Source organism: Camelus dromedarius, chromosome 6 (genome assembly GCF_036321535.1).
Source record: "Camelus dromedarius isolate mCamDro1 chromosome 6, mCamDro1.pat, whole genome shotgun sequence".
In the NCBI taxonomy this organism is placed as follows: Eukaryota; Metazoa; Chordata; class Mammalia; order Artiodactyla; family Camelidae; genus Camelus; species Camelus dromedarius.
This window is the reverse complement of record NC_087441.1, coordinates 7,575,454-7,601,103: the sequence shown is the minus strand read 5'-3', so window position 1 is coordinate 7,601,103 and position 25,650 is coordinate 7,575,454. Positions and strand designations below refer to the sequence as shown.

At 45.5% G+C, this 25,650-nt stretch overlaps 1 protein-coding gene and 1 non-coding gene across 3 annotated transcripts in view; one reads left to right on the top strand and one right to left on the bottom strand.

The window, feature by feature from the left end:
• The window catches only part of FNDC1 (fibronectin type III domain containing 1), a 91,482-nt gene that overhangs the window by 27,674 nt on the left and 38,158 nt on the right, over positions 1 to 25,650 (top strand). For both annotated transcript variants that reach the window (XM_031456633.2, XM_064486511.1), the window contains 5 exons: positions 14,017 to 14,223; positions 19,468 to 19,566; positions 21,217 to 21,334; positions 23,271 to 23,458; positions 24,504 to 24,611. In XM_031456633.2, the coding sequence (XP_031312493.2) occupies positions 14,169 to 14,223; positions 19,468 to 19,566; positions 21,217 to 21,334; positions 23,271 to 23,458; positions 24,504 to 24,611 (568 nt within the window). In that variant the 5' untranslated portion in view covers positions 14,017 to 14,168. The remainder of the gene's footprint in view (positions 1 to 14,016; positions 14,224 to 19,467; positions 19,567 to 21,216; positions 21,335 to 23,270; positions 23,459 to 24,503; positions 24,612 to 25,650) is intronic.
• Positions 23,844 to 23,916, bottom strand: TRNAS-AGA (transfer RNA serine (anticodon AGA)). The gene has a single exon. It is a non-coding gene; the product is annotated as a tRNA-Ser (tRNA).

The window sequence follows — 25,650 nt, the reverse complement described above, 5'->3', positions numbered from 1 at the left end:
ATCCCAAAGGCAGTTTGATAAGGAGCGATGTCTTTAAATGCACCAATCTGGTATTATTGTTGAGAGGAAGGTGAGTATGCTGAAACCAATGACATAATCTGCTTCTCAGGTCAGATTTGATGGGTACAGGAAGTTTTCAAAGTCCTCTTTATAGGAAAAGGGAGTGGAAGAACAAAACAACGAGAAAAAGTGGATTTTGAGGAAAGATGCTATGTTTTTGTTCAAATATGTTGGACTTGGCGGGGATGTGGTAGAGATGTCTTATAGGTGATTGGAGGCGAGGGCATGAAAGTTGGAAGAGTGAAGCAAAAGGCAGACATGGATTTAGGAGCTGTGCTATAGAGTGAGAGTTGAAGTAGGGAGAGTGATGAGTGGGTGAGAATTAGGAGAGACAAGAACAGAAGCCAAGGATGAAGCCTTGGAAGACATTGACAGGAGACGAGTCAAGAAGAAAGTACACCTAGAAAGTGTGCAAAGTAGGAAAGGAATTTGATTTCGGAGGTTGTCTATTCCTAAAGACACACATGTAAACACTCACAGGCACACATAAACCTTTTACTGACAGATGTACTGTGCCTTGTATTTGAAATCTTACACTTTGTATTCTCAATGACTATTTTACTTTTATAATCTTCCTGATAAAGCTTTCTGAATGACAGTTTTAGAACAAGTAATTTTCTTACTTTTTCCTAAGTAGTTAACTTCTTATGCCTTCTTTAATAGAAATGTGTGTGTGTGTGTGTGAGAGAGGGAGAGAGGAGACCTTTCTGAGTAAGCACATGTTACAGAGACACTGGGAACTGGGACGCACAGACAGTCATGCCCCAGCTCACTGTTGGTTTTCTGGACTGTGAGGTCCTTTACCCTCTCCCTGCAGGAGCCTCTGTAGGCCCTAATTGCTGAAGACTTTAATACATGACACTATATTTGTCATACATTATGTTAAAAAAGATACTGGAAGAAATTGCTAGCTGAAACTTTTTTTGCAGCACGTGATATAAAGCAGAACTTTAAAAAGTACTTATCTAGAATGCGTAGACTTGGTCACAGTGCTCCAGAAAAAGTTACATTTTATTGTTAATGAAAATAATAAAAATAATTTATGAGGAATTATTAATAAGTGATCAACATGTTTCTATACCTTCTTTATGAGGCTTGGGAAATATGCTAGGCTGTTGTTCTGAGGAATGGCTAATATACAATAATCCTGTTAAACACAAGAAATACTATCCTGAATTCCAGGTATCTTCATTCAAAGGAAGGGATTTGTCCAGACATTAGCATCTGCGCCCTGGGGTGAGGCCCCAAGGGTTGGCTTTAGTGCTTTGATTGACAATACCTCGTATTCTTCCAGTGTTTATTTGAAACTGGAGGAAAATCCATTCTTTTATTCTGCTGGAAACAGTGGTTTCAGTTCAAATTTCAGAAGGCCTCCTTTGCTGGCTGAAATCTGTCTTGAGCTCATTGTCTTTACTTAAAAATAAGACTTTAATTATTTATTTGTTTGTTTGCTTATTTTTTGGTGGGGAGACGTAATTATGTTTATTTACTTATTTTTTAGAGGAGGTACTGGGGATTGAACCCAGGACCTCGTGTGTGCTAAGCATGCGCTCTACCCCTGAGCTCTACCCTCCCCAGGACTTTAATTATTTAATTAATTCATTCAGGGCCTGTGGTTTTCCAGGCACAGTTCTGAGTGTAAAGGTACAATAGTGAATGAGATAGACGTGAGCTTGCCTTGTAATGAAGACTACATTCCAGTGGGAAAGAAAGACAATAAACACACAAGCAAAGATTAACACAGATCATCTGTACTTGTTTGTTCAGGCTCCCATCGCAAAATACCACAGACTGGTTACCTTAAACCGTAGAAATTTTCTCACAGTTCCAGACGCTAGAAGTCCAAGATTCAGGTGTCAGCAGGTTTGAGACTCTTCGGCTTGTCTCTCCTCTGTGGGCATCGTTTGTATCTTTGTGCGTCCAAATTTCCACTTCTTCTAAGGACACCAGTCAGATGGGATTAAGGGAACCTTAAGAACCTCATTTTAACTTAATTACCTCTTAACAGGCCCAATCTCCAAACACAGTCACTTTCTGAGGTAACTGGGGGTTAGATCTTCCACATGAATTTTTTTTTTTATTGAGGGGACACAAAATTTAGCCTGTAACATAATCATAAATTACTTGGAAAACAAGCTGCACTGTGATATGGAACAGGCAGGGTCGGGAGCCTGGGAAGTGCGGACAAGATGGCGGCACCAGGCCAAGACCATACGAGGGGGAGGAAGAGGGTGCCGGGGAGTCCTGGAGGTGGGCAGGACCTGAGCCATTCTCAGATGGGTCACTCATGCAAAAGTGAACACTCTTAGGACTCAGAAAATGGTAGGACTAAGCAAAAATCCAACCCGAGGGCAGAAGTTTTGTCTTCCTCTTTGGGTAGCTCCTGGCTTATCTTTTTGTTAGAAAGTGTTCTTAATATTTAAATGTAAAATCTCTCCTGTTGAGATGTAAACCCATATCCCTTTGTTTTGTCCCAAGGGAAGATGTGTCACAAGTCCCTTTATATGGGACTCCTCTTATTTATCTTTTCTGCACACCTACCTGAAGTGGTTTTAGCATTTCTCTGGGACTGGACTTGGGTAATCTGGTCTGTGCAGAGCCAGGCACTCGAGGTCAGGATGAGGACTGGTCCAACTCTGCTTCCAATCAGCCCAGGGACTTAGAAGGCAGCTAATCTGCGTTCAGCAAGCTCTTCATCTGGGAAATTTTAGCTCTTAATGGGATCATCTGTATTTTTAATAATGTTACGGTTTTCTAAAAATCTATTCCTTTGTGCTTTCCTAAAGTGGTGGAGCCCAAATTAGACATAGTACTGAAACGAAAGTCTGATTTATGCTTTGTATTTTCTTTACATTAAATTTTAGTTCATGAAGCTTACTATTTTTCTGACGGTTAAATTGTTGCTCAGACTCAAGTTCAGCATAGAGTTCACACTTCTCCTCGGCCATTTTCAACCAACACTGGCAAGATACCTGTGGCCCAGCCCTTCCCTCTCTTATCAGGGCCACCCCCCTGGCCCCCAGGCTGCTCCCTAAGTCCAAATAGCTCGAGGGTGCTTGGTTCGTGGCGTGCCCCTTCCCACCTGCGTCGCAGACCACACCCGTCTCGGTGATGATGCTCTGTGTGATGGTCTCACCTCGTGGCTTCCGACTTGCCTCCCGTCACTAGGATAGAGTTGTTCGCCTCCAAAACCTAGAACCATGAAATGCCCCATCGCCTCACTTCTTCAATGCCCTCATTCTCACAAGCTTGTTTCGGACCCAATCAGACTCAGTGTAGACAGTTCCCATTTTCAGAGTCCAGAGGCCATCTTCTGGTTCATTTCTTGCTTTTTTTTTTCTGGGTCCCAGCATTTCAGCCACACTTGTGTCAGCCCGGCCACGCCAGGGCCCCCCAGCCCCGTGGTTTTCCTTCCTGCATGCTAATTACTGAGCCTTGTGGGACAAACAAAGAGCTAAGCTGTTCCGCACTGTCCCAGCTTCTTAGAGCTGGCCTTCTAACCTCATCTGGGCTTTGCTTGGCCATGCTTCTATTTTCCATACTCAGTTTCCTTTCTTTCTCCCACAATGGCTAGTCCAAACATTCACCACTTTCTTCAGGCTCCTTCCTCTGCCTGTCTTCCCCTCACGTCTAGCAGGCGACCTTGCTCCCTGCCACCCAGGGAAATGAAGGTCATCATGTGACATCCCTTGTCTTTCCTCCCGTGACTTCTAAGCCATCACGGCTCCCTTCCCCCGCCTCGGCTCTGAGGAAAGGGTGTCATCACCACTTCTCTTTAAGGCCGACTTCAGACACATAAAGCTTCTTTGCAAGCATGGTTAGACCCAAGGGCAGTTCCGTGGTGGGATTCATCTTTGGAGCCTCCCCTCCCCCACAGGACCTGGCTCAAAAGTTGACTTGAACGCATGTTAAATTATCTGACACTGAAATGGTGGAACTATGAAACCATGAAAACCAATACTTGCCATCCTTGCTTTCTTCCCTGGTACTCCTTTCATAGGAAATACCTGTGGACATAGGAGAAGGACTTGCCCCAAGCATGCATCTTGGTCTTTTCTATCAGTGGTTCATCAAAATGAGCACCTACTTTAGGTGCATTTTCTTGCCAGTTTGTTTATCTGAATGTGACTGATGTGGAATTTGAAAGTTTTAACCCCATTGTCTTGAGATGGGCTTCTTCCCTAACCTCTTGACTTAAGAGCATAATTAACCCATCAAACTGTAGCATCTCCACCGCTCACTTCAGCATCCCTGGCTCAGGCTCAGCCCCTCAGACTTCTCAGCTGTATAATGATGGGCTCCCCAGGAAGGCGTCAGGCTCCTTTCGAAGAACCTTTTCAGATTCTAAGTTTCCTTCTAAGGTTCTAGGGTCCGTTTCATTGTTGCAGTTTCATGAATTCATGGCATGAAGTCACTTTGAATGAGCAATCCTAAGCTTTGCAAGCAGTTGGGAACCACTGCTGAGAAATGGTGATTTGCCTTTGTCTCTGCCCTACATTGAGTCAGCAAATCCAAAAATCGCATTCGCAAAGGAAGAAACCCTGAATTAGAGTTTGGGTTGGTGCCTGAATACACAAAGGTGCCCAGAATAAAGAATTGTCTGCAGTACTGCATTGAAAATGCCTCTTTGCTCTGTGTGCAAATGGCAGGCATTCTGCCAAATGAACCAAGGAGCTAGGCGTGTTCACTTACTTAAATGGATATGTGTGTCAGTATGAACTTGGGTGAAAGGAGGTGGTGCCATACACCAATGGGCAATTCACATACAGCACGGCTGCCTCGGGGCCACCATTGGAGAATACTGGAGCCAGGTCAGGGGGCTGCTGTGTGCCAGACTTGTGCTTAAAGTGTACCCCAGTTCAAAGTTGTTAAGTTAACTATGAATCAAACCGTCCTCTTTTCCCATACTAGTTTCAATTTAAAACATCTTTGGCCCATGGGGAATTAATCATGCCTGTGACATTATTTTCTCCTATTTGCTTGCCTTCTCATGCAATTACTCATTTTTTTAAGTGTGCAGTTTGCAGGGCAGGACTCAGTTTCTGGTTCCTGACCTGGGGGTGAGCCCCGCAAGGGCAGTGCACTGTGATTGACTCATCTTTGTGTCTCCAGAGCCTGGACAAGCCCATAGCAGGTGCTCAATAAATGTTTGTTGTGTGACATGCATGTGGAGGCTGCTCTGCTCGGCACCCCGGCTCTGGGAGAGGAGTTAAGTGCGCGGATGCCACAGCCGTTTGTCAGTTGGTTGAGCCCCTCTGTCTCATCAGTTGCTGACTTGTGGAGGGGGTCTCAGGCCGACCACCTTGTCAGCCAGAGTGGTGCTGTCATTAGCTGGAGATCCTGAGTCTTGCCTCTTGATTCTTGGAGGAGCCCAGGTGAAGAATGGTGTCGAATGCGTTTGGAGACTGGAGATCCTCGAGGCTGGCTTCTCTGTGAAGACGAGATGTTTACACAGTCAGATCCGTGTGCCGTGAGGTCACCTTCCCCCACCCCTACCGCAGTGAGAGGCACGTTAATCCTAGGGCTCCCATCTCCTCGTCCAAGTGCCCGCTGCCAAGCTGCCTCTCACATTAGACTGGAGTTAGACTTCGCCAACCTGAGAGCCCATCCCTTAATCATAAAAAAGGAGGTGATAGAGGTTTGTGTGCAGAGCTGTTTCACTTCATTTAGCTGAATGTTCTTGGGTGAAAGCAAACAATGCAGGATTTCCAGCCCAAGCCAGAACGCTGGGGGAGGACTCAGAAGGGGCCGGCTGGCTGGAAGAGGCAGCAGTCGTGAGCTGCCTTCTCTTGACTTCAGGCTGAAACCCACGTTGGTGGTATTTCATCTCCAGCTCTCCACTGCTAAGTATAAATGTCTGCACACAGATCTTCTCTCCTGTGGGTTCTTAGGAAGCAAGTCCTTTATCGGATGGCTGTTTATTTCAGAGGCTGATGGAGTGGCTGCTTTGAGGGGGCGGGCCAGGGGCTGTTGAAGGCTGGGGAGATCAACCATCCCCATGTGTATGACCTTGAAGGGAATGTCTGCTGCCCTTGCCTTTGCATCCTGTCCTAGAGGAACCTGCAGTTGTTAACAAACCTGACAGCTCGATGATGCCGGCACGTTGGGGGCTGGATGCCACTTTCTGACTGCTTATCTGTCATCGGCTTTTCCTTTGATGTCTGAGTGAGGAAGAGGCAGGATGGGGCTGTGGTGTCACTGAAGAGGGGTGCCGCTTCTCATAGGGGACCCCTACAGATGCGGATATTAGTCCTGAAAGAAAGCACTTTTTTTTCTCAGTTATCAATCTGTTCATATATTGTAACTGGAGCTTTCATTTGCAAAGGGCATGTGGGATAGCACTAAAAAAATGGAATAACCATTCCATAACTGTTCAACAAAACAAGGCCTTTCACTTCCAGAAAACAACCACATCGCTGAACTATCCTACTCCCGAATGACACCAAGGCAGAGGGCGTTAGAAGAAAACAAACCAAACCAAAAAAACTTTTGAATAACTTGCCCTAGGATGTTTAACACCCCTTCCTCTTAGCTCACACAGACCATGAGGCTGTCTCTGTTCCACTGCGGGGGGAGGAAGTGCCAGATGTCTGCACTTCAACCATTAAAGAGATCGGAAATGCATTACTGTTTCCTTTGCTTCGTGGGACCCTGGCGCGCCTCGGGAAGGGCAGCTGAAAACTACAGCACCAGCAGATGGATCCAGAGCAGATGCGTCTAAGGATGTGCTTTTACACCCCTAACGGAGGAAACTTTATAGCCGGGCACCTGGAGGAGCTCCCAGTCCTTCCTTCCACGCTGAGTCAGTGGGGGCGGGGCCAGGGGTGGGGAACAAGGGAGCTGGGCCCCTGCAAAGGCTCCCTTGTGTCCCCATGCAGGTGGCTGAGGATGTTAGTGACTGGCATTCCCGTTCCAGGCCGATCACTGAGCCACTGCCCTGAGTAGGACGCGAAGACCTTAGCTCTGCCCGCACAGAGATGGAGGAGGTGGTAGAGAAAGACTATCTGCTTCACAAAGAGAGAGATGCCCTTCAAAGGGCTTATGAACTGAGGAACGCGCCCATGCAGACAGCTGTAGGACCGCTGAATTCTCGCTCTGGTAGCGGAGCGGGGCTTCGTTGCCAGCTTGTGCAGAATTTGTCTGTGTCATTAACATCATGCTGGGCACCGTCCCAGGGCCACTTGGTCCTTGCAGCCTCCGCCCTGTGTGATGACATGGTGGTGCAGCTTTCACTGATAGTCCCAGCGCCACTGGAGTCCAGGTCAGCCACTGACTGACATTTTGGATGACATGAAGATTCTTTTTTCTTTTTCTTTTCTTTCTCTTGTTCTTTTTTCCCTTTTTTCCTATTAAGACCTTCTGTCTTCTCCCAACCTCCAGAAAGGCAGCAACAGTTTTTCTGGCTGCAGGCAATGGCTTAGGGGTGCTGTTCTGGTGTCTCTGATGGATGGTGAAATGCGTGCCAGTCACACTAATTCTTCCCTTGGTGTCCAGACAGCTTCCAGAGAGGAGTTAGGCAGCCAGGTAATGGGGGTGGTTGACCAGGCACGTGGCTCTCCAACAGACAGCCTTCCCTCAGTGAACTGGAGCATGTAAACCTGTAAGGGGGACCATGTGTTGAATGGGTCCTGATGGGACAAGTGGACCTGCTTCCCCTGAAGAGCAGCCAGGCCCTTGGAAACTTAGCTGGCATCTTCTAATGGACTCATGGCATGAGAGTGGTTCCTGGTGCTGCAGACCAGTCCTTCAGCAGAGGTGTCTGTGAGGGTGCCACGGCGTGACTGCTGGCAACATCAACACTGCAACCACCGGGGCTTCTGAATAACAGTGGAGGGACCTGGATTCCAGCTCCAGCTTTGCGCCTGTTGCTGTCGGGCTTTGAGAGTCTCCCTTCCCCTCCCCGAGCCTCACTTTCATCGTCCGTAGATGGGAAGTTATTGGGTTATTGTGAGAATATTTGCAAGTGCCTGCCCCTAGTATGGATCCAGTGGATTATGAAGATTGGGGACACTCCGACAGACGCTGTTCCAAGATGAAGAAATGAGATTTCCTTTCTCCTGACTGTTAAATAGCTGAGCCAATCCAAATATGCAGAAACTCAGTACACAGTTAAAGGCAGCGAGGTCCCTTATGGGATAGGGAAGTGGGGCATTGAAGGGAGACTTTAGAGTAAGGGTTGCAGATACTGGTGTGTGGAAGAAGAGCTTTGTGCCTCATTCAGAGGTGTTTCAGGAGGATTATGTGTCAGAATTCACCCAGGAAGAGGAACGCTTGGCAGACAGAAGCTGGTGAGGTGTAGCGGACGTGCCAGGGAGGCGGCGGGGGTGGGGACTCAGGCTCAGGGCAGGGGCAGCCGAGCACATGTCTTGTCTCCTCCAGCTGAGACGGCTCCCTGTCACCCCGCTAATGCGTCTTCCCTCCCCTTTTCCCACCCTTCCTGCTCTTCCTAATCATGCTTATTCATCAAAAGTGCAGGCGAGCTCTGGAGTCTCAGCCGCCCGCGGAGAGGTGGGAGGCGGGCTGTGTTTTCGCCAGCCCCCCGCCCCCAGGTGGTTCTGATGGGCCCTGCAGTCCCTGTGGGCTGGACTCCCCCCGCCCACTCTCAGGCCAGTGACCTTGGTTACCTCGAGGTCTGATGTTTGGGGGTGGCGTGGAAGCAGGCCGGGGCAGAGGACGGGCGAGTGGAAGGTCTGCAGCAATTCAAGCCACAGGGATGAGGACGAGGGCCATCTTCCTGAAGCCTGGGGTTCAGTGCAGCGGACGTCAGGTTGGCCAGTGGGACAGACCACTTACTCTCCAAAGCTCTAGGCTGAGTGATGCTTCACGTGCTGCTGGAAAGTGAGAATGTCTTGTTAGTTGAGACCAGGCCAGGGGAAGCAGTCAGCAGACAGTAGCGGCTGTGTGCTTGTGAGTGAACCAAGACGATGGACCGGCTGAGAGTGACTGGTGACTGGAAGATGCTGATGGAGATAGTGAAGGGGGCTTTCAGTTTATGGTGCAAAAAAAGTCACCTGGATGTACACAGCCTCATATTTGAAAAGGTTTTCAATGTAGGGTCTTTTGTTTTAGTTTTATTATATTTGGGGGGGGGTGGGTAATTAGGTTTGTTTATTCATTTTTCACCAGAGTTGCTGGGAGTGAACCCAGGACCTAGTGCACGCTAAGCACTCACTGTACCACTGAGGTACCCGCCCCCCCACCCAATGTAGAGTCTTTGACAAAGAGTCCATCTTTTTTGCTCAGGTCTCGTTCTTTGAAACACATTTTTTTTTTAGTGCCCACTGTGTGTCAGGCATCACGGAAAGCTCTGTGATGTGACCTCAGCTCACTTTCTGGAAGGAGCTGCCCACCCATCCAGTGAACCAGAAAAATGAGGGATTTCATTTAATCACAACGATAGACATGACTAGCGCTTCGTATGTTCTTGCTCGATGCTCGCCCGTGTGGCGTCGAATGCCTTACGTGGAATAGATTACAAAACCTGATATGTTATACACTACTCTACAGACGCGGAAACTGAGGTTTGCTGAGGGCTCTCAACTCACATGGGCAGTGAGAGGTAGACAGATTCAGACCCAGACTTTCGAGCCCATGGAGGCTCAATTCAGAAGCTAACACGTTTAACTAGCATTGAGTTATAAATGAGAAAAGCATCATGTTGAATTTTTTTTTTTTTTTTTTTTGGTGAAAAGAACAGATTTTGATTCCCTACAATTTCAGAATACTTGCCAGTTTGCCTCACTGGTGATACAAATCAGGAGAGATGTTCCAATTCTGCCTGGCTTTCGGATGTTTACTATAATCTACGTGGTCATTGTTTCACCCAGCTGACCTGCCAGGTAAAGGGTGTGCAGTTAATCGCTGTAGTTCTTCTGTGATCCACCAGTTCTGAGCAAAACCTACCTGCTTATGTTGTAGCAAGAGGGCTGGAGGGCGTGTGTCCTGCCAAGTTTAAAATACACTCGGCACTGGTGGATGTGAATGTGACAGCTCTTGGCTGTTGTGACTTCCTGTTTTCAAGATAAAACAATTACAGGGATTTATCAGAAGCGTTTCAGAAGGCTTCTGTGAGGCCGTCGCATATGGCTTAGAGAAAACATTTAGATAATTTCATTGCAAGTGAATTTGAAACGTATGAATAGTTTTCTTCAATGTGTGCATCAGCTTGAAAGAAGACTACCAGGCGATCTAGAAGAGATCTATAAAAGCTGCTTGACAGTATGCATAACTCAGAATTTTAAAGAAAGGAAATCTTCAAAATACTTGAAAAAATGTACTTGGCTTTTCTGAACTCCGAGGTTTGAGAGAACAGGCTGTGTTCAGAGGGATGGCGTTCTCACCTCACCCCTGTTTGCAGAGTCAGGGGCCTCTGTGCAGTCGGGGGACAGTTTCCTGGGCAGTCTTGGGGGAGGGGCCTTCTCTTGTTCATTACCTCCCTGCTGAGTATACTGTCTGGTCCATTAAAACACACACACACACACACACACACACACACACACACACACACACACACGCAACTGCACTGCCTCCTGTGCAAGGCACTACGCTCACACCTGGAAGGGGGCCTGTCCAGCTCAGGGCCCTTGTTTCCCATTTGTTAGCAGAAGGGGGCTGGTTGGATGAGAACTTGGAACTTGGTGTCAGAGTGGCTGAATTATTCAGGGGGCTGCTTGGCACTTAGCTGCGTGGCCTTGGGTCAGTTACTTCACCTCTGGAACCTCAGTTTTCTTGTGGGGATCATGACATCTCTCCTACTTACCTGGGAAATGTAAGGACAGTTGAAATAAACCACATGAGGTTAGCCTCAGCCCTGTTCTCGAAGCCTGCTCAGCAGGCCTGGCCTCATCCTCGCACCCTGGTGTGGACTGGTTAGCCAGAAGGCCGGAGCCGGCGTGAAAGCCGCACCGTCAGAGGGGACAGCTACTGTCCCTGTCCCTGTCCCTGGGCAGCGTGGGTGATGTTCAGTGAGCCCGGCGTGGGTCAGCAGACCGGGCACCTCAGGCAAATCTTATGCGGTCTGGGACGAGCTCCTTGTCCTTGGAACTTCACCCCTTCCTCTTCCTCAGGGACCCTGTCACTTTAGGAAATTCCAGTGGCCTTTTTCCTTGTTACTGTTTTTTTCAGAATTTTGCTGCTGAGTGTCTGGGGCTGTTTATCCTGGAGCACAGACCTAGACCACCCCCCAAGGCCCAGCGGTGGCAGTGCGCGCTCCACAAATGATGTTTCCACAGTAGAATGGAGAGCTGGCAGGGCCCCAGGACTGGGGCAGAACCACAGAGCAGGGAATGCCATCTCTGCTCAGTAATTCACTTCTTAGCTGACTCCTGTGAGACCCATGTATGTGTTTTCAGTAGATTAGCCCATTTTGCTGGAAATCATCCCAGAACTCCCACGCTGAGGTGTTGCTTGCTGTGATGGGGCAGAACGTGGTTGTTATCTCAAGGGGCTTTAGAACAAGAGCTGTGGAGGGCAGGACTGAGGCCAGTCAAGCCGATGACAGCACCATGGATGTCCACCACGTTCACTGCTGCCCCTGGGGAATAGACTGTGGCAGCCATGTTGGTGGAGGGGATAACCCTGCCAATCCTCCCAGGAAAACAAGCAGTGCAAATGGCCTGTGGCAGCTTAAACAGGATTCACTTCTCAATCCTACATCACTGAGGTTCCCTTGAGGAAATATGAGCTTTTCACAAAAGTAAAATAAACATCATATGTTGGCAGAGATCATTTTGACCTTATTGACTTTTTGGGAAACATAGCCTGGACCCCTGCCCAAAGCTGGGCACTCTGGAACACAGCACCAGCCTCAGGGTGGTCACCTCGGAGAGGCTGTGGCATCACGCATGAGAGGGGCTTCTGTTAAAACAGAATTTTTTGTGGGTGGTAGTAGTCTGTATTGGAGGCACACAGAGTAAAAAAAATGACTTAGAAGGTATAAAGAGAATGAAGCAAAGCTTTTGTTTCCTTTAAAATTTTCTCTCTCAACCTCTATTCCCCTGCTTATGGCTCGTGTGAAGTTTATTTCATAACTTTGCATAAATCTGAAAATGACACAAAAACTAGTCCTGAAAAATTAAACTTGGTTCTGTATTTTGTTCTAATGAGACTCCTCCAAAAAAATGTGCTTACTTTCAAAACCAAACCAAAGCTTCATTGAGACTAAATCTGCCACTCCTTGTGCAGATTTTGCTTTTCAGAAGTCATTTTTATGAGATATTTTCCTCATTTATTAAAAAAAAAGATTCTTATGCATCTGTTTAGCAGTGACACATGCTGATGAAGAAAGTTGACGTCCACTTCTGTGACCCAGTCACCCACAGATAACTCAAACACTTAGCAAGATTTGGCAGCCAGGATCTTTCTAGAAACATTGGGTGTTATTACGAGTACGAAGCAAGAGATTCCCACTGGGAACTCATAAGAATGATCAACTTATAGGATGAATAGAGGAACTCATTGGATTGACCAATGCTGTGCCATTAATGGTTTGGACTATTAGCACTGAACACTTTTGGCCAGTTATTTTCTTTTGAACTATATAGATGGGCATGTTTGTCATTTCCATAACTGCTTGGTGGTCCCTAATTTTTATAGGGGCTGGACCTTGAAATGGAGAGCCCACCTCTGAACCTGGAATACAGCTGAAGTCAGTTTAATGTAACCCCAGTGAAAGTGGTTATACTCACATCACCAGGATGAAGGACAAAGGTTTTTATATAGTTGGTTCTTTGACTACACTATTGGATTAAAAACACAAAATCTCAATAATCACTACTTTGTGTATTGGGGAAAATATATGTCAGACCATAATACAGTACTCTCTTAGTAGCTTTTAGGAGTGGAGTGTTGACCTAATCTACAAAAGGATATTCCTGTTGGTTCAATTCAAGACATTGGGGCCAGGTGTCTGGCTTTCAGAATAACCGTCTCCAACAGCCATTTATTTCTTGTGCTATTGAAACTCACACTAACTCATGACATTAGTTTTTGTTTTTATGTCTTAGTGTTGAAATGTTAGTTTAGGTGGGAATTTTCTAGTCTAATAAAATTAGTCAGAACTGATGGTGGGGTTGGTGTAGATAGTGGAGGAAGAGTGCCTGGGAAGTACATGGCTTACATCACCAGAGAGACACATTATGTAACCGGAGCCCCCAAAAAGGGCCAGAATGTGGCCCATTGTCAGAAACAGGCAAGGTAGTCGTCACACAGTCCATAGCCCTTGTTCCCAAACGTATCAGCTCTCAAATTGATATAAAAGCAAAACTTTGAAGACTAAGTATTGCCCACTAGAATGCTTTGCTTTGGAATGTTAACAATGAGAGTGATTCTTGAGATTGATCAGTTTAGTAAGAGGATTTCTTGGCATTGATTAATTTAGCAGGAAGGGAGCAACAGACTCTAGGGACAGCAGCAGGGTTTGTCTGAAGGAGCAAGACTTGGACGTGCAAGAGAAATGACGATCAAACCAAAAATCGGTTAATATTTAGGTCTTAGTGACTCATCATGAAGACAAGGAAAGCCCGTTTTTTCCAACCTTAGAGTGGAAAAGCTGCCAGGGGGACAGTTACAAATAGCATGTGAGTGTGCTCGCTGTATTTTATGCTGCCTTTCATCTTCACCAGAGGATATACAGTTCTGGCTTTGAGGGGGCTAGAGGAAATCGATGAAAAGGAACATTGTACAACAGCCAAGATTTCTGGCTGGCAGTCTCACACATGGTATGTTTTCACTCTAAGTTCTTGAGACCTCTTGGTCTGAAATGTGGGGAGGAACAGGTACGCGGAGTGTCCGTGCCCTTGGGGGGAAAATGTTCTTCCTAGAACATGGTTACCGAAAATGGATGTCTTAAGCCCACCTGCTAATTGTTGTGGCTCAGTCTTTGGACGCACTTTACATCCTCCATGGTGCACCCAAGGGTCTGCTGTTTAATGGTTTCTGTGTCGTGTCCTCTTTAAGAAAAGGAAGTGCCCAACAAGCCCTTGCGGGTCCGCGTCCGCTCCTCCGACGACCGGCTGTCCGTGGCGTGGAAGGCGCCACGCCTGTCTGGAGCCAAGAGTCCACGCAGATCACGGGGTTTCCTTCTGGGCTACGGGGAGAGTGGCCGGAAGATGAATTATGTTCCACTGACGAGAGATGAGCGAACACATGAAATTAAAAAACTAGGTGAGTTTCATGTATCGATATTTTAATGAGATCTGCAAACATTTCAGTACTTCAAGGCCCGTTCATGGTGGAACATTGTATTTCAGTTGTAATGTTCATTTTCCAGGTGTTACAATTATTCAGATTTACTCTTTGCTCTATATGCTGCACATACCTCCAACCTTTTAACCTTTAGGTAGTGGCAGGACAAGGCTGCCCTCCCCAAGTGCCCAACAGCGGCTTCCGGACCCGACTGAGCCAGTTCCTTGACTTGAGCCATTTTTCTGCTTGTGCTTTTCCCATCTTGGCTCTGCTTTCATCAGTTTGCTATTTAAGCTTCATCTTCGATCCTAGGACACTGGACCTTGGGTCCCATCGAGACGGAACATGGTGGCAGCTGACGGAGCCACCAGTTCAAGCCTGCCCTCCTCCCCCTTTGCAGACCCCGCTGTGTGGAGGGAGCATCGGCCTTGGGGGCGGAGGGGAGGGGTCACGTGCTTGGCTGCTTGGTTCGGGGCCTGACCTCTGCTGGCCTTGCTCATTCACCAGCCTGGGCAGTGGACTTCGGCCATGCTCCGAGAGGGCGCAATGATCCCTCACGCCTGGTGCTTCCTCGGGGGTGGAGACACTGCCAGTAGCCACCACACTCCTGTCCTTCTCCCTCCCCGCATGCCCCCTTATCTGGCTGACGAGCTTGGTAGGAGGCACTGGGTCAGCGTGGCTGGACCCATTGCCGTCACCCCCTCAGAGGGAAGCCGGGCCGCAGAGCCCACGCTCCGTCCTGCTCCTCTGTGCCTGAGTCAGGGAGGGCAGGGCTGCCGAGGCAGCAAGGTCTGCCTGAGCCTGGGGTTTGGACAAGCAGCTCTGAGCTCCTCAGGACTCCCCACTTCGCCTCCCTGGGCTGCGGGGCCGGCACTGACCAGGGCAGATTTGATCTGGAGGAGACACGGAGTGGGAGGCCAGGCTGGGTTCCCTCCCTGGAAGAGCCTTGGAAGTTATCTTCACTGCTCTGCTCAGCCACCTGCTGTTGGAAAAGCCTACTGGGTGCTCACAGCACGGGGTCAGCCTAGCCTTCTGTGGGCTTCACATGGTCTCCACGTGGGGCACAGGCAGCAGTGAGCCCGGCGTGGCATTGAAGCCATCTCAAAGTAGACTCCAGGCTTTCCCCAACTGAAAAGGATGAGCTACCTGTCTGCTCCAAAGCCACCTGAAACCACGTGGATCACAGAAGAGAGTGGAGAAGGCCGAGCTGTCTGTGCTTTGGGAAGACTGGCTACAGTATCCACAGTGAGACCTAGAGCTCCAGGCTCAGTCACCTGGAGCCACAGAACGATCTGGAGACTCTTCATTCGTTCGTTCGTTCGTTCATTCATTCATTCCGGGCCTATCCCTTGAGTAATTATTCTGTGCGTGTCAAATGGCTCTGTTTTTGTGATTTGGGCCAAATTCTCCCCAGAATGTCAGCGGACAAGCAGTCACTTGGTTTGCATTTCTGATACCGCAGGAGAGCTTCTCTAAGTGGAAAGTTTTCACTTTTTCTTTCATAGACACCACACATTAAAATGTCCCTTATGGTCAACAAGTTTTTCATCCCACAGATTCTTTTAACTTTTTATTTTCTCAGTAGTGATCCCCTGGCTCACCTGAGTGTAGGAGAAGGATTTGTTTTTCCTTCCTGAACTTGAGCAAATGTTGGAACTGAGGTCACAGGTGGGCTCTGGTCCCAGCCCAAATGGACAGCACAGGACTCTTGGGTTTCCAGTGAAACCTGCTGGTTTTTGAATTGTCACCAAATAAAAAGCATTGCACTTGCCACCATGAATGATTGAAGAGGTCACCTGAGGAGAAGGAGAGTCTCCCCGGACACTTGCTTCATCCTGGAGGGGAGGATGGGATGTTATGAATTCCTGGGGCATGTTGGGGTGGGCCTGCTGTGTTAGGGGGTGCCTGTCTCCTTGATCTAGGCTTATAGGATTTTAATTCTGTTTATAACTGAGAAACCACTGAGAGTGTGGTACTACAAGAGAATGGCCAGACATTAAGGAGACTTGGAGAAAAGTGGGCCTGAGGTCCAGTCAGCAGAAACCCTACCCTTGGAGTCACTCATTAAACACACCCTATCGGACATCTTCTGTGTCAAACACCATCCCAGGTCCCGGCTCCCTGCAGTTCCCCACGAGAGACAGACGATACCCAGAGCACGTAGTGCTCACTGTTGTGAAAGCTGCCTGGAGACGGTCAGGCAGGCCCCGGAGGCAGAAGACTCTGGGCCCCTGGGAGGGAGCACACGTGCTGAGTCCTGTGGTTAGAGGAGTCCTGGGCGCTGTGGGAGTGCAGAGGGAGAGGAGGGAGCCAGCCGGGTGATGGGGGAGTGGGACAGGAACACAGAATGAGCATGTGCACATTTGGAGTCCCTCAGAAAGCTTCTACAGATCTTCAGAAGTGAAGACACTCAGAGTTTCTGCCACATCACTCTGAGGTCAGGGGAGTGAGGGGGAGTGGTGGCTCTGACCAGAAGGGGTGGCCCTGGGGTCCCCGGGGTCACTGAGCTGGTGATGTTGGCATCATTTTGGAAATTTTCTTTCTACCCTTTATTCAATAATCAGGACCATGGGAAGAAGTGTGCTTTTGTACCACTGTGTCATTCTTATATTTCTATGAGAAAGGGATGGATTTTTACCCAGCTGTCAGTCGCTTTCTTGGCCCCAGGGTCAGTGCCCGGTGAGCTCTGGGCCCTGCTCCCTCCCCACCTGCATTAGTAAGAGCCTGGGGTTTGGAACCACACAGATCTAGGAATGAGACCAGCCCTGCATTTAGGCCACGACCTTGGGCTCATCTCACGCTACTGAGCTGGTTCCTCATCTGTGAAAAGAAGACAAGGAGTGTAGCTTCCTCTTGGGGCTTTGCCAGGACCACAAGAAGAATTGATGAGAAAGGCTTAGCTCGGCACAGAGACTAGACCCAGTACACGTGAGCTGTGGTCGTAGTTCACTGCAGTACAGGCAGTTCCCTCATGATCATCTTGGGCCAAGCTGACTTGGAGAGCACAGTGAATCAGGAATCTGGGCTTTCGGAAAATCCCAGAACTTTAAGAAATACATAGCAAAGATGGAAACGAGTCAGTTGTGGGAAATTACTCTTTTCTTGGTGGTTATTGAAAAATGAGGAACCACTGCTTTTCCCGTTTAGTTGTGGATGCATGTTCCTGGATGGTGAAGTTGGATGGCAGTTTTCCCTTCGCTGACGTTTGGTGTGATTCCATTGTCAGTAGCACCAAGAAATTAACAGCTCTGAGGGGACTCCAATGTTGAGAGGCTTAGTTTGATGTTCTGGGAATCCAAGTATTACAGATCTAGTTCTTCTGTTTGTAAAACATACATTTCAAAATTCTCTGATAGAATAAGATGTGAAAGCCTAAATAATTTGCTTACGTAACAGTGTGAGTTTCACCTGTCCTGTGTGTGTGTATGTGTATGTGTGTGTGTGTATGTGTGTGTGTGTGTGTGTGTGTGTATAGGGGGGGAGGAAGAGACAGAAAGAGAGGTTGTCAGCAGAGCAGGTGGTCAAGTATTACCCCTTCCCTTAAAATGTGATTAGTCCACAGAAGTTTACTTTATATAAACAGAGTGTGAGTTTTTTGAACATGGGTCTCCTCGACATGCTGTTTGTGGAAACAACAGGTTTATTTTCTCACTGCCATATGAAATTTGCAATTCCTGCCGGAAGGACACCAGTGTTAAAGTCTCCTTTAGGATCTTAGTGCCACCTTGTTAATTTACTTAGGTATTACCTGATGACAAAACTATCTGCATTGGAAATCATGCACTCCAATGTTCATAGCAACAGTGTTTACAATAGCCAAGACATAGAAGCAACCTAAGTATCCACTGACAGATGAATGGATAAAATTGTGGCATATGTACACAATGGAATACTACTCAGCCATAAAAAAGAATGAAATGATGCCATTTGCAGCAACATAGATGGATCTAGAGATTATCATATAAGTGAAGTAAGTCATACAGAGAAAGACAAATATCACATGATATCACTTATTAGTGGAATCTAAAAAAAAATGAAACAAATGAACTTATTTACAAAATAGAAACAGACTCCCAGACACAGAAAACAAACTAATGATTACCAAAGGAGAAAGTGGTGGGGAGGGATAAGTTAGGAGTTTGGGATTAGCAGATGCAAACTACTACATATGAAATAGATAAATAGCAGGTCCTATCGTACAGCACAGGGAACTATATTCAATATCTTGTAATAGCCTATAATGCAAAAGAATATGAAAAGGAATATGTATATAGATATATAACTGAATCACTAAGTTGTACACTGGAAACTAACACAACGTTGTAAATCAACTGTACTTCAATTAAAAAAAGAGAAGTATGTCAGGTTACCTCATTTTTATTCTTGAATTGATTAAGGCTGCTGTAGGAACCTGGGTGGCTAAACTTGGAGTTGGACATTAGCCATCTTAGATTTAGGGACGATTTGATCCCTTCTTAAGCATGTGACCTTGGGCAAGTCTATCCATTTTTATGGCTTTATGTCCTTATTTGTAAAATGAGAAGGTCAAACTGGAAGGTAGCCAAGGTTTCACTTGGGTCTCAGACTCTGTGATTCCATAGTACTTGAGAGTTTTACGTTTTAATTAATTATTGTTATTTGTCTCCAAATAGAGTTTTAAATTTAAGGTTAAGTTGGGTATTAGTGGGCCCAAAGCACAGTTTGGTGGGGGGGAACAGTCTGAAAGAACAATCCAGAAATAAAGGATAAATTTAAACTCTTCCGCTTGCTCTTAGCTAATCTTCAGAGACCCTGTTCTGAGGATTTTAATTCGAAGGGCAACAGCATGCCATCCGGGCTGCTAGCCTGGTGTCTGTCCCTTCTTTTGGATGACAGATAAAAACAAGGTTACTCCCCTCTTCTCTATTTTGGAGGTAAAAAGAAATTTGGGGAATTATGTGGGTGAATATACTATTCTTTTCTTTTTTAAACATTGTTCATCTTTCCTCGATGTTGATGAGATAGAAACCCATTCTTCAGGAAATGTAGGTAAAAATCACTTGCATGTTTCCTGACATAATAATGTTTTTCCTGAGTTTAGTTCCTGCAGTTCTTGGTCTCATCCTTGGTTGCCCAGGAGAGATGGGATGGGAAGGAGGTAAGGCGAGAGGAACACAGACCTGCAGGGGTGTGCGTTCTGGAAAACCAGGTGCAGAACCTGATCCCTTGCTTGTTGGTCCGCAGCCTCTGAGTCCGTGTACGTGGTCTCCCTGCAGTCCATGAACTCCCGGGGGCGGAGTCAGCCAGTCTACAGGGCTGCTCTCACGAAGCGGAAGATTTCAGGTATGTCTCTAAGAATGCATCTGGTCCAGCCATGGTTTAGGGCAAATGCAGGGTTGTTTCCAAATGATGCTGGCTGGGCAATGAAGTACATGGATTTCCTTGAGTATAAAAGGAAACAGCAGGGCAGACTTGGTCACATTTTGGAGGCATGCATGTTGCTTTTATACTCAGAGGTTCTTGTGATGAAATCTATCTCTGAATATTTTGTTTTTATTTGTTTGTTTTTGTTTTGGGGGGAGGTATTAGGTTTATTAATTTTTTTTTGATGAAGGTACTGGGGATTGAACCCAGGGCCTCATGCATGCTATGCATGTGCTCTACCACTGAGCTACACCCTCCCCCACTATCTTTGTATATTTTGAATGGCTTCAGGTTTGCTGTGATAGGAGCAGGAAGCATTTATTTCATTTAAAGGCACAGTCTGATTCACGCATTCACTGCCTTGGTGATAAGACTGGGAACAAAGAGAGAGAAAGGAGGGTGGGTGTGGAGAGGGCAGACTGCAGGATATGCACTCAAACTTTATTTCAGCTAAAATTGCCTAAAAATGGCATTGAAAAGAATGAGGAAAAAAATGGCTTGCTGACAGCCTGATCTTTGGTCACATACTAAGGGATACTTTTTTCCCACATCCATTCACAGGTATTTTTTATATCACTCACATAGCAACAAATTGCATATACTTTTTCTGGATCATGTGCCTTAAAGAGGCAACCTGATTCATGAATTACTGTTTTCATGAATTCATAATTTATTTGAATTATATAATATGTTATGTCATTATATATTTATATGTCATACTTTTAGATTGATAATTATTATAATTGTACATTGTCTAATGAAAGTCCCCATATGTGATGTGTCACTTTTATTATTCATTAATTGCTGCTCTAGAAGTCCCTGTATCACTTTTCTAACAGGCTACATATTTTCCACCTTCCCCTACTTGTAATAAAAGCCACATCCATTTGAAACATAGTCCTCGAAAGATGAAAAGACAAAACAAAACAAACAAAAAAACAGCACAAAACCCCCAAGAGACTTAAAGGTAAAACTGAAGACATCTTGTGAGTCTCAATGCCAGAGACTGAACAAAAATTATCAACTTTGTGACTTTGATGTATTCCATTGGAAACTGGCACACTGAATTCTATCTGAATATAACTTTTAATCTGCCTTGGAATCATATATTCTAAATTGCAAGGACATGGGACTCAATGTGACTTGTGCAATTGTTGAACCAGAATTTTTATTTCATGCCATGATTACCCAGGAAATGCTCTGAATTGTTTTTTTTCCCTAAATTTTTGTTTCCTGTAAAAATTGTATTATTTTCCAGAAGCTTACAGCGTATATTGAGAAAATGCTGAATTATTTGGAATCTCTTTGGCCAGGGCAATGCACCTCCTTTTGTACTGTTATTTATGTCGATTGGCTGGAGCAGCTTAGAATGTGCTTAACAGAAGAACAAGAGTGGAGATTTTTGTTTTTCTGGGTGGACCAATCAGATCATTGCTTGACTTTCTGTTCATCTCATTTGATCTACATCAAGCATAAGCAATTAAAAAAATAAACGCTGGAGACCAGAGGGACTCAGGGCAAAGCCTATTGTTAGAGACAGCCTTTCCACGTGCACTGTTGTCATTGCAGAAGAGGATGAACTGGATGTACCTGAAGACATCAACGTCCGGGTTATGTCATCCCAGTCTGTGCTGGTTGCCTGGGTGGATCCTGTTTTGGAAAAACAGAAAAAAGTTGTTGCATCAAGGTACTTTTCCTTATTTCTTTGTCTTTATTTTATGTTTGAGAGATGTAGTTTTTCTGGCCCTGAAGAGACATGTATTTATTTGAACAACTGTATTCTCTGACCTGTGTGAATGCTGGCCTTTTTTGTAGCTGATGGGTAGACAGTTCATGACAGTCTAGCTAATCCCGAGTGTGGTACCCGTTTCCCACAAATAGATGCCACCAGGGCCTCTTGTGTAAGACTCACAGCAGGACCTCATATCTCAAGTGTTAAAAGTTTTATCTTGTGTCTGGCACTTCCCTAGATTCTGTTTCTTTCTTTGTCCCCATTTGGATTTTGCTTTATCTCATTGATGTTCTGTTCATGCACAGAGGATGTGGGCCCATCTTGGGATGACTTACCAAGATGGGTCTTACCGTCCTCCTGTTATCTGGGAGGAGCAGCCTCAGGAAGGGTCTATGTGGAGGGGTGGGCATTTCTCTAATGCCTGCACACTGTGGTTCCTGTTTAGACGGTCTCCAAACACTGACCTGCTTCACGTCCGGCTCATCTGTGTGTAATAAAAAGCTGTATTTTGTCTTAAGCCATGAAGTTAGACTACTCTGGTTTTTATACTCACTTGCAATAGCAACAGAAGAAAAATCAACTGTAAGGTTAAAATAATTTTTTGTGTTAAAAAAGCCACTGATGAATGCCATTTCTTCTAGTGGCAGATTAATATAGTCATAACAATTTTATGTGTTAAATGCCTAAGCAGTTTATGGAGCCAAGAGAAAGCCAGAGACTTGGTGGGCTAGTCATTGTGCATTAATTTTTGAACCTATTTGCAACCAGGAAAAGTGAATAGACTTTAACAAGTGAATGGAATATAATGCTGAGTGTATATACATATGTGTATTTGTATTAGATATAGATAGATTTTTGTTTGTGCTAGATAGAGCCTCCATCACTGTCTGCTAGTTAAAAAAGACATCTCCTCCTTTTGAACGACCTCAGAAGATGCATGGTGATTCTCTCCCAAGCCATAGGGCGCCCCCAACACAAAGTGTACCTGATTACCATTAGACTTTGATTTCCAATATCTTGATGAAAACGAAAGAGGGCTTGAGTTTTCTTAGCAGAATTCCTATGCAAATTGGTGTGCTGTGCCTGAAACTGAAGTTTGACCCTAACTAACTAAATATCATAATGAATAGCACATTGTTTATGCATCAGATGCTTCCTACTGTAGAGTGGCCACAAAGAAAACTCCTCTGAAAAGCAGTGTCGTAAGTGGCATTTGCCACTCGTAACGTCGAGTGTTGAGGATGTCTTCTGTCTGGGGTCATCGGACATGGCCGTGTTTGGTCACGCCGTACATCGCTGCCTGCTCATCACACTGTAGAGTTCTTTTATATCTCCTCTCTCCTCTCTGTTTGTTACACATTTTTGTTCCATCTCATGGTAATAAGTCTACTCAAAACCACATGCTGCCTGTCTTCCTGAACTTACAGAAAACATGCCTGCTCTGGCATGGAATGAGTCTTCTTATCTTTCTTTTCTGGACAGCCAAGATACTTTGAGCCAGTTCTGGTTCTCAACACTGCCGTTTCCACACCACGTACATACACATCCACACACACATCCCTGATAAGGCACTTGCCTCATAAAAACAGTCCCCCTTCTGTCCACTTCCTTTTACTCTCTGCCTGGTCTTTTGAGCAATAAGATGTTTTGGTCTTGAAAAGACATGAACCTCCATCTTTCCTGGCCGACTTGAGACACCTCTCCCTGGAACTTAAGTAGATTCTTTGAGCCACTAACCAAGTCAAAAGTTTAGAATTTTCTCTTCCTTGATTTCTCCACTTACCTCCAAAAGCCATCACTTATGGGGAAGAAGAAATCAAGGAATTCAGTGTTCAGCTGCAGAGAACTGATCACCTGCATGTGTGTGTGGCTGTCCTGCGTTTTCTTCCAGACAGTACACAGTGCGCTATCGAGAAAAGGGGGAATTGGCGAGGTGGGATTACAAGCAGGTCTCCAACAGACGCGTGCTGATCGACAGCCTGGTTCCTGACACCATGTACGAATTTGCAGTCCGCATTTCACAGGGGGAGAGAGATGGCAAATGGAGTACATCTGTCTTCCAGAGAACACCGGAATCTGGTTGGTACCCAGGGTGGCCTTTGGACTCTCAACCTGGGAATTAGCCCTAAATGAAGATTTTAAAATAGTTTAAGAAGCCAATAGTGACAAGGTCCAGAAGAGGCATTTTTTAAAGTAACATGAACCCTAAATCTTGGAAGGATCTCTATGTACAAAGGCAAAGCCATTTCCTCGGGTCCACGGTTTATCCTTCACTGCCTCTTTATTTTTATTAGCATGTTACTCTGACATGTGGAGCGTATTACAACCAAGTGGCACCTCTATAAATCTCCACCGTGTGTGTGAATGTCCCATGTAACACATGGCTCTAGAGTAGAGGACAGACGTGTCTTTTGGGGGGGGGCGGTAATTAGGTTTATTTATTTATTTGTTCATTCATTTTTAATGGCGGTGCTGGGGATTGAACCCAGGACCTCGTGCATTCTAAGCATGCGCTCGACCACTGAGCTACATCCTCCCTCTCAAAACACTCCATTCTTAAGGTTGAGTTTGCCTTTGATTCTGGGGGAGAAAGCTGGTCAATATCCAAGGCTACAATTATTTACTTTTAAACTGTGTCTTTAAAACTTTTATTAAAAAGAAGTTGGGGGGAGGGTATAGCTCAAGTGGTAGAGTGCATGCGTAGCATGCAAAAGGTCCTGGGTTCAGTCCCCAGTACTCCCTCTAAAAATTAATAAATAAACCTAATTATCTCCCTACCCCTCAAAAAAAAATGAATAAAATTTTAAAATAAATTAAATACATTAAAAAAAAGAAGTTGGAACTGGATTTTAATCTTCTTTGTATATTTCAATATTCAGCAATGAGAGAGATTCTGAATTTCTCAAAGCATTTCCCCGTGTATATCTAACCTACATCTAGGAGCTGGTAAAACTGACATAAATCACTGTCTACACAGGGGCAAGTGGAGAATCTTCTCTCATGGATAATAAAAATGAACCCAGTAGCTGTTCAATCAAAACTGTGCCTGTGGGGCCCATATGTCATTTACTTTTAGAATATCTGTAAGGACATTTTTAAACCTTGGATCTTTGTCCTTTTGCAGCTCCTACCTCAGCTCCTGAAAACTTAGCCGTCTGGCCAGTCAATGGCAAACCTACAGCTGTCACTGTAGCTTGGGATGCACTGCCTGAGTCCGAGGGGAAAGTGAGAGGTAGGAACCTCATTACCTAAAGTAGAAGGTGTGTGTGGGAATGAAACACCCCAAAGGGAGATGTGTGCATTGACTGCGATAGACACTGGTTCTAATCGCAGGCTTGGTGACGGAAAGAGCAACAGGGAAACAACACACATATATGTGGTGCTGAGCCGATGGACAAGAATAATTCATGCAGGGGTTGCATTGCCAGTAAGACCCCGGTCGTCACGAAGATGACTTTTCACTTTCCCTCTCTGCAGGGATTTTGATGCTGCTATCAGGAGGGTATGGGTGTGACCTCATAACCTTTAACCAAGAAATGACACCTTGTTTCCCATGCTATGGGTCTTTTCATTGTGCCAGTAAGATCATGGGGAATAGAAGTGAGCAGGAACCCCACAGGACCATAAATGTCTTTATTTGGGTTTGGAAATCAAGGAATAAAATAAAATGGAAAACAGATTTTTTTTTCCCTATTTGTCAGCATTTTGAACAATTGATTTTTTTTTTTTTTTTTGGTTAAGGAAAATAAGACCTCAAAATAGAAAAAATACTGTAGATTTTAAAAAAATGAAAGAATAAAATATTCACAACTTGCTAAATTTTAATATAGTCTGTTGAGAATATTAAAGAAAAGTACAGATAATTTCTTTCTAATGTGAAACATTCAAGAACCTTTCAGAAGTCTGTCTGGAGATGTTTAAAAAGGTGGTGTTGAGGTTTACCCCCGACACTGCCTGTAAAAGGAGTTCTAAGGTGCTTTTTCTTGTTGCTTGATTTTGGAAGAATACTTTTAAGCCTAGTATGAAAAGTTTGTTAAGCTTAACAAACAAATTCAGAAAAGTACCACTAATCTCCTTTGAGAATTTATCAGTTGAAAAACTGAATGGTTCTCTTTTGTATTCAACTGAAAGTTATCTTTGTTGACCTATGAGGATGTCTTTTCACGGAACAGTAGACATGGAAGGTAGACATGCGATGGTATTTTCTAAACTTAATGCTGTCTAACGTCCCAGGTTTCTAAAGAATATATTGTACGATTCTTGCCTATTTT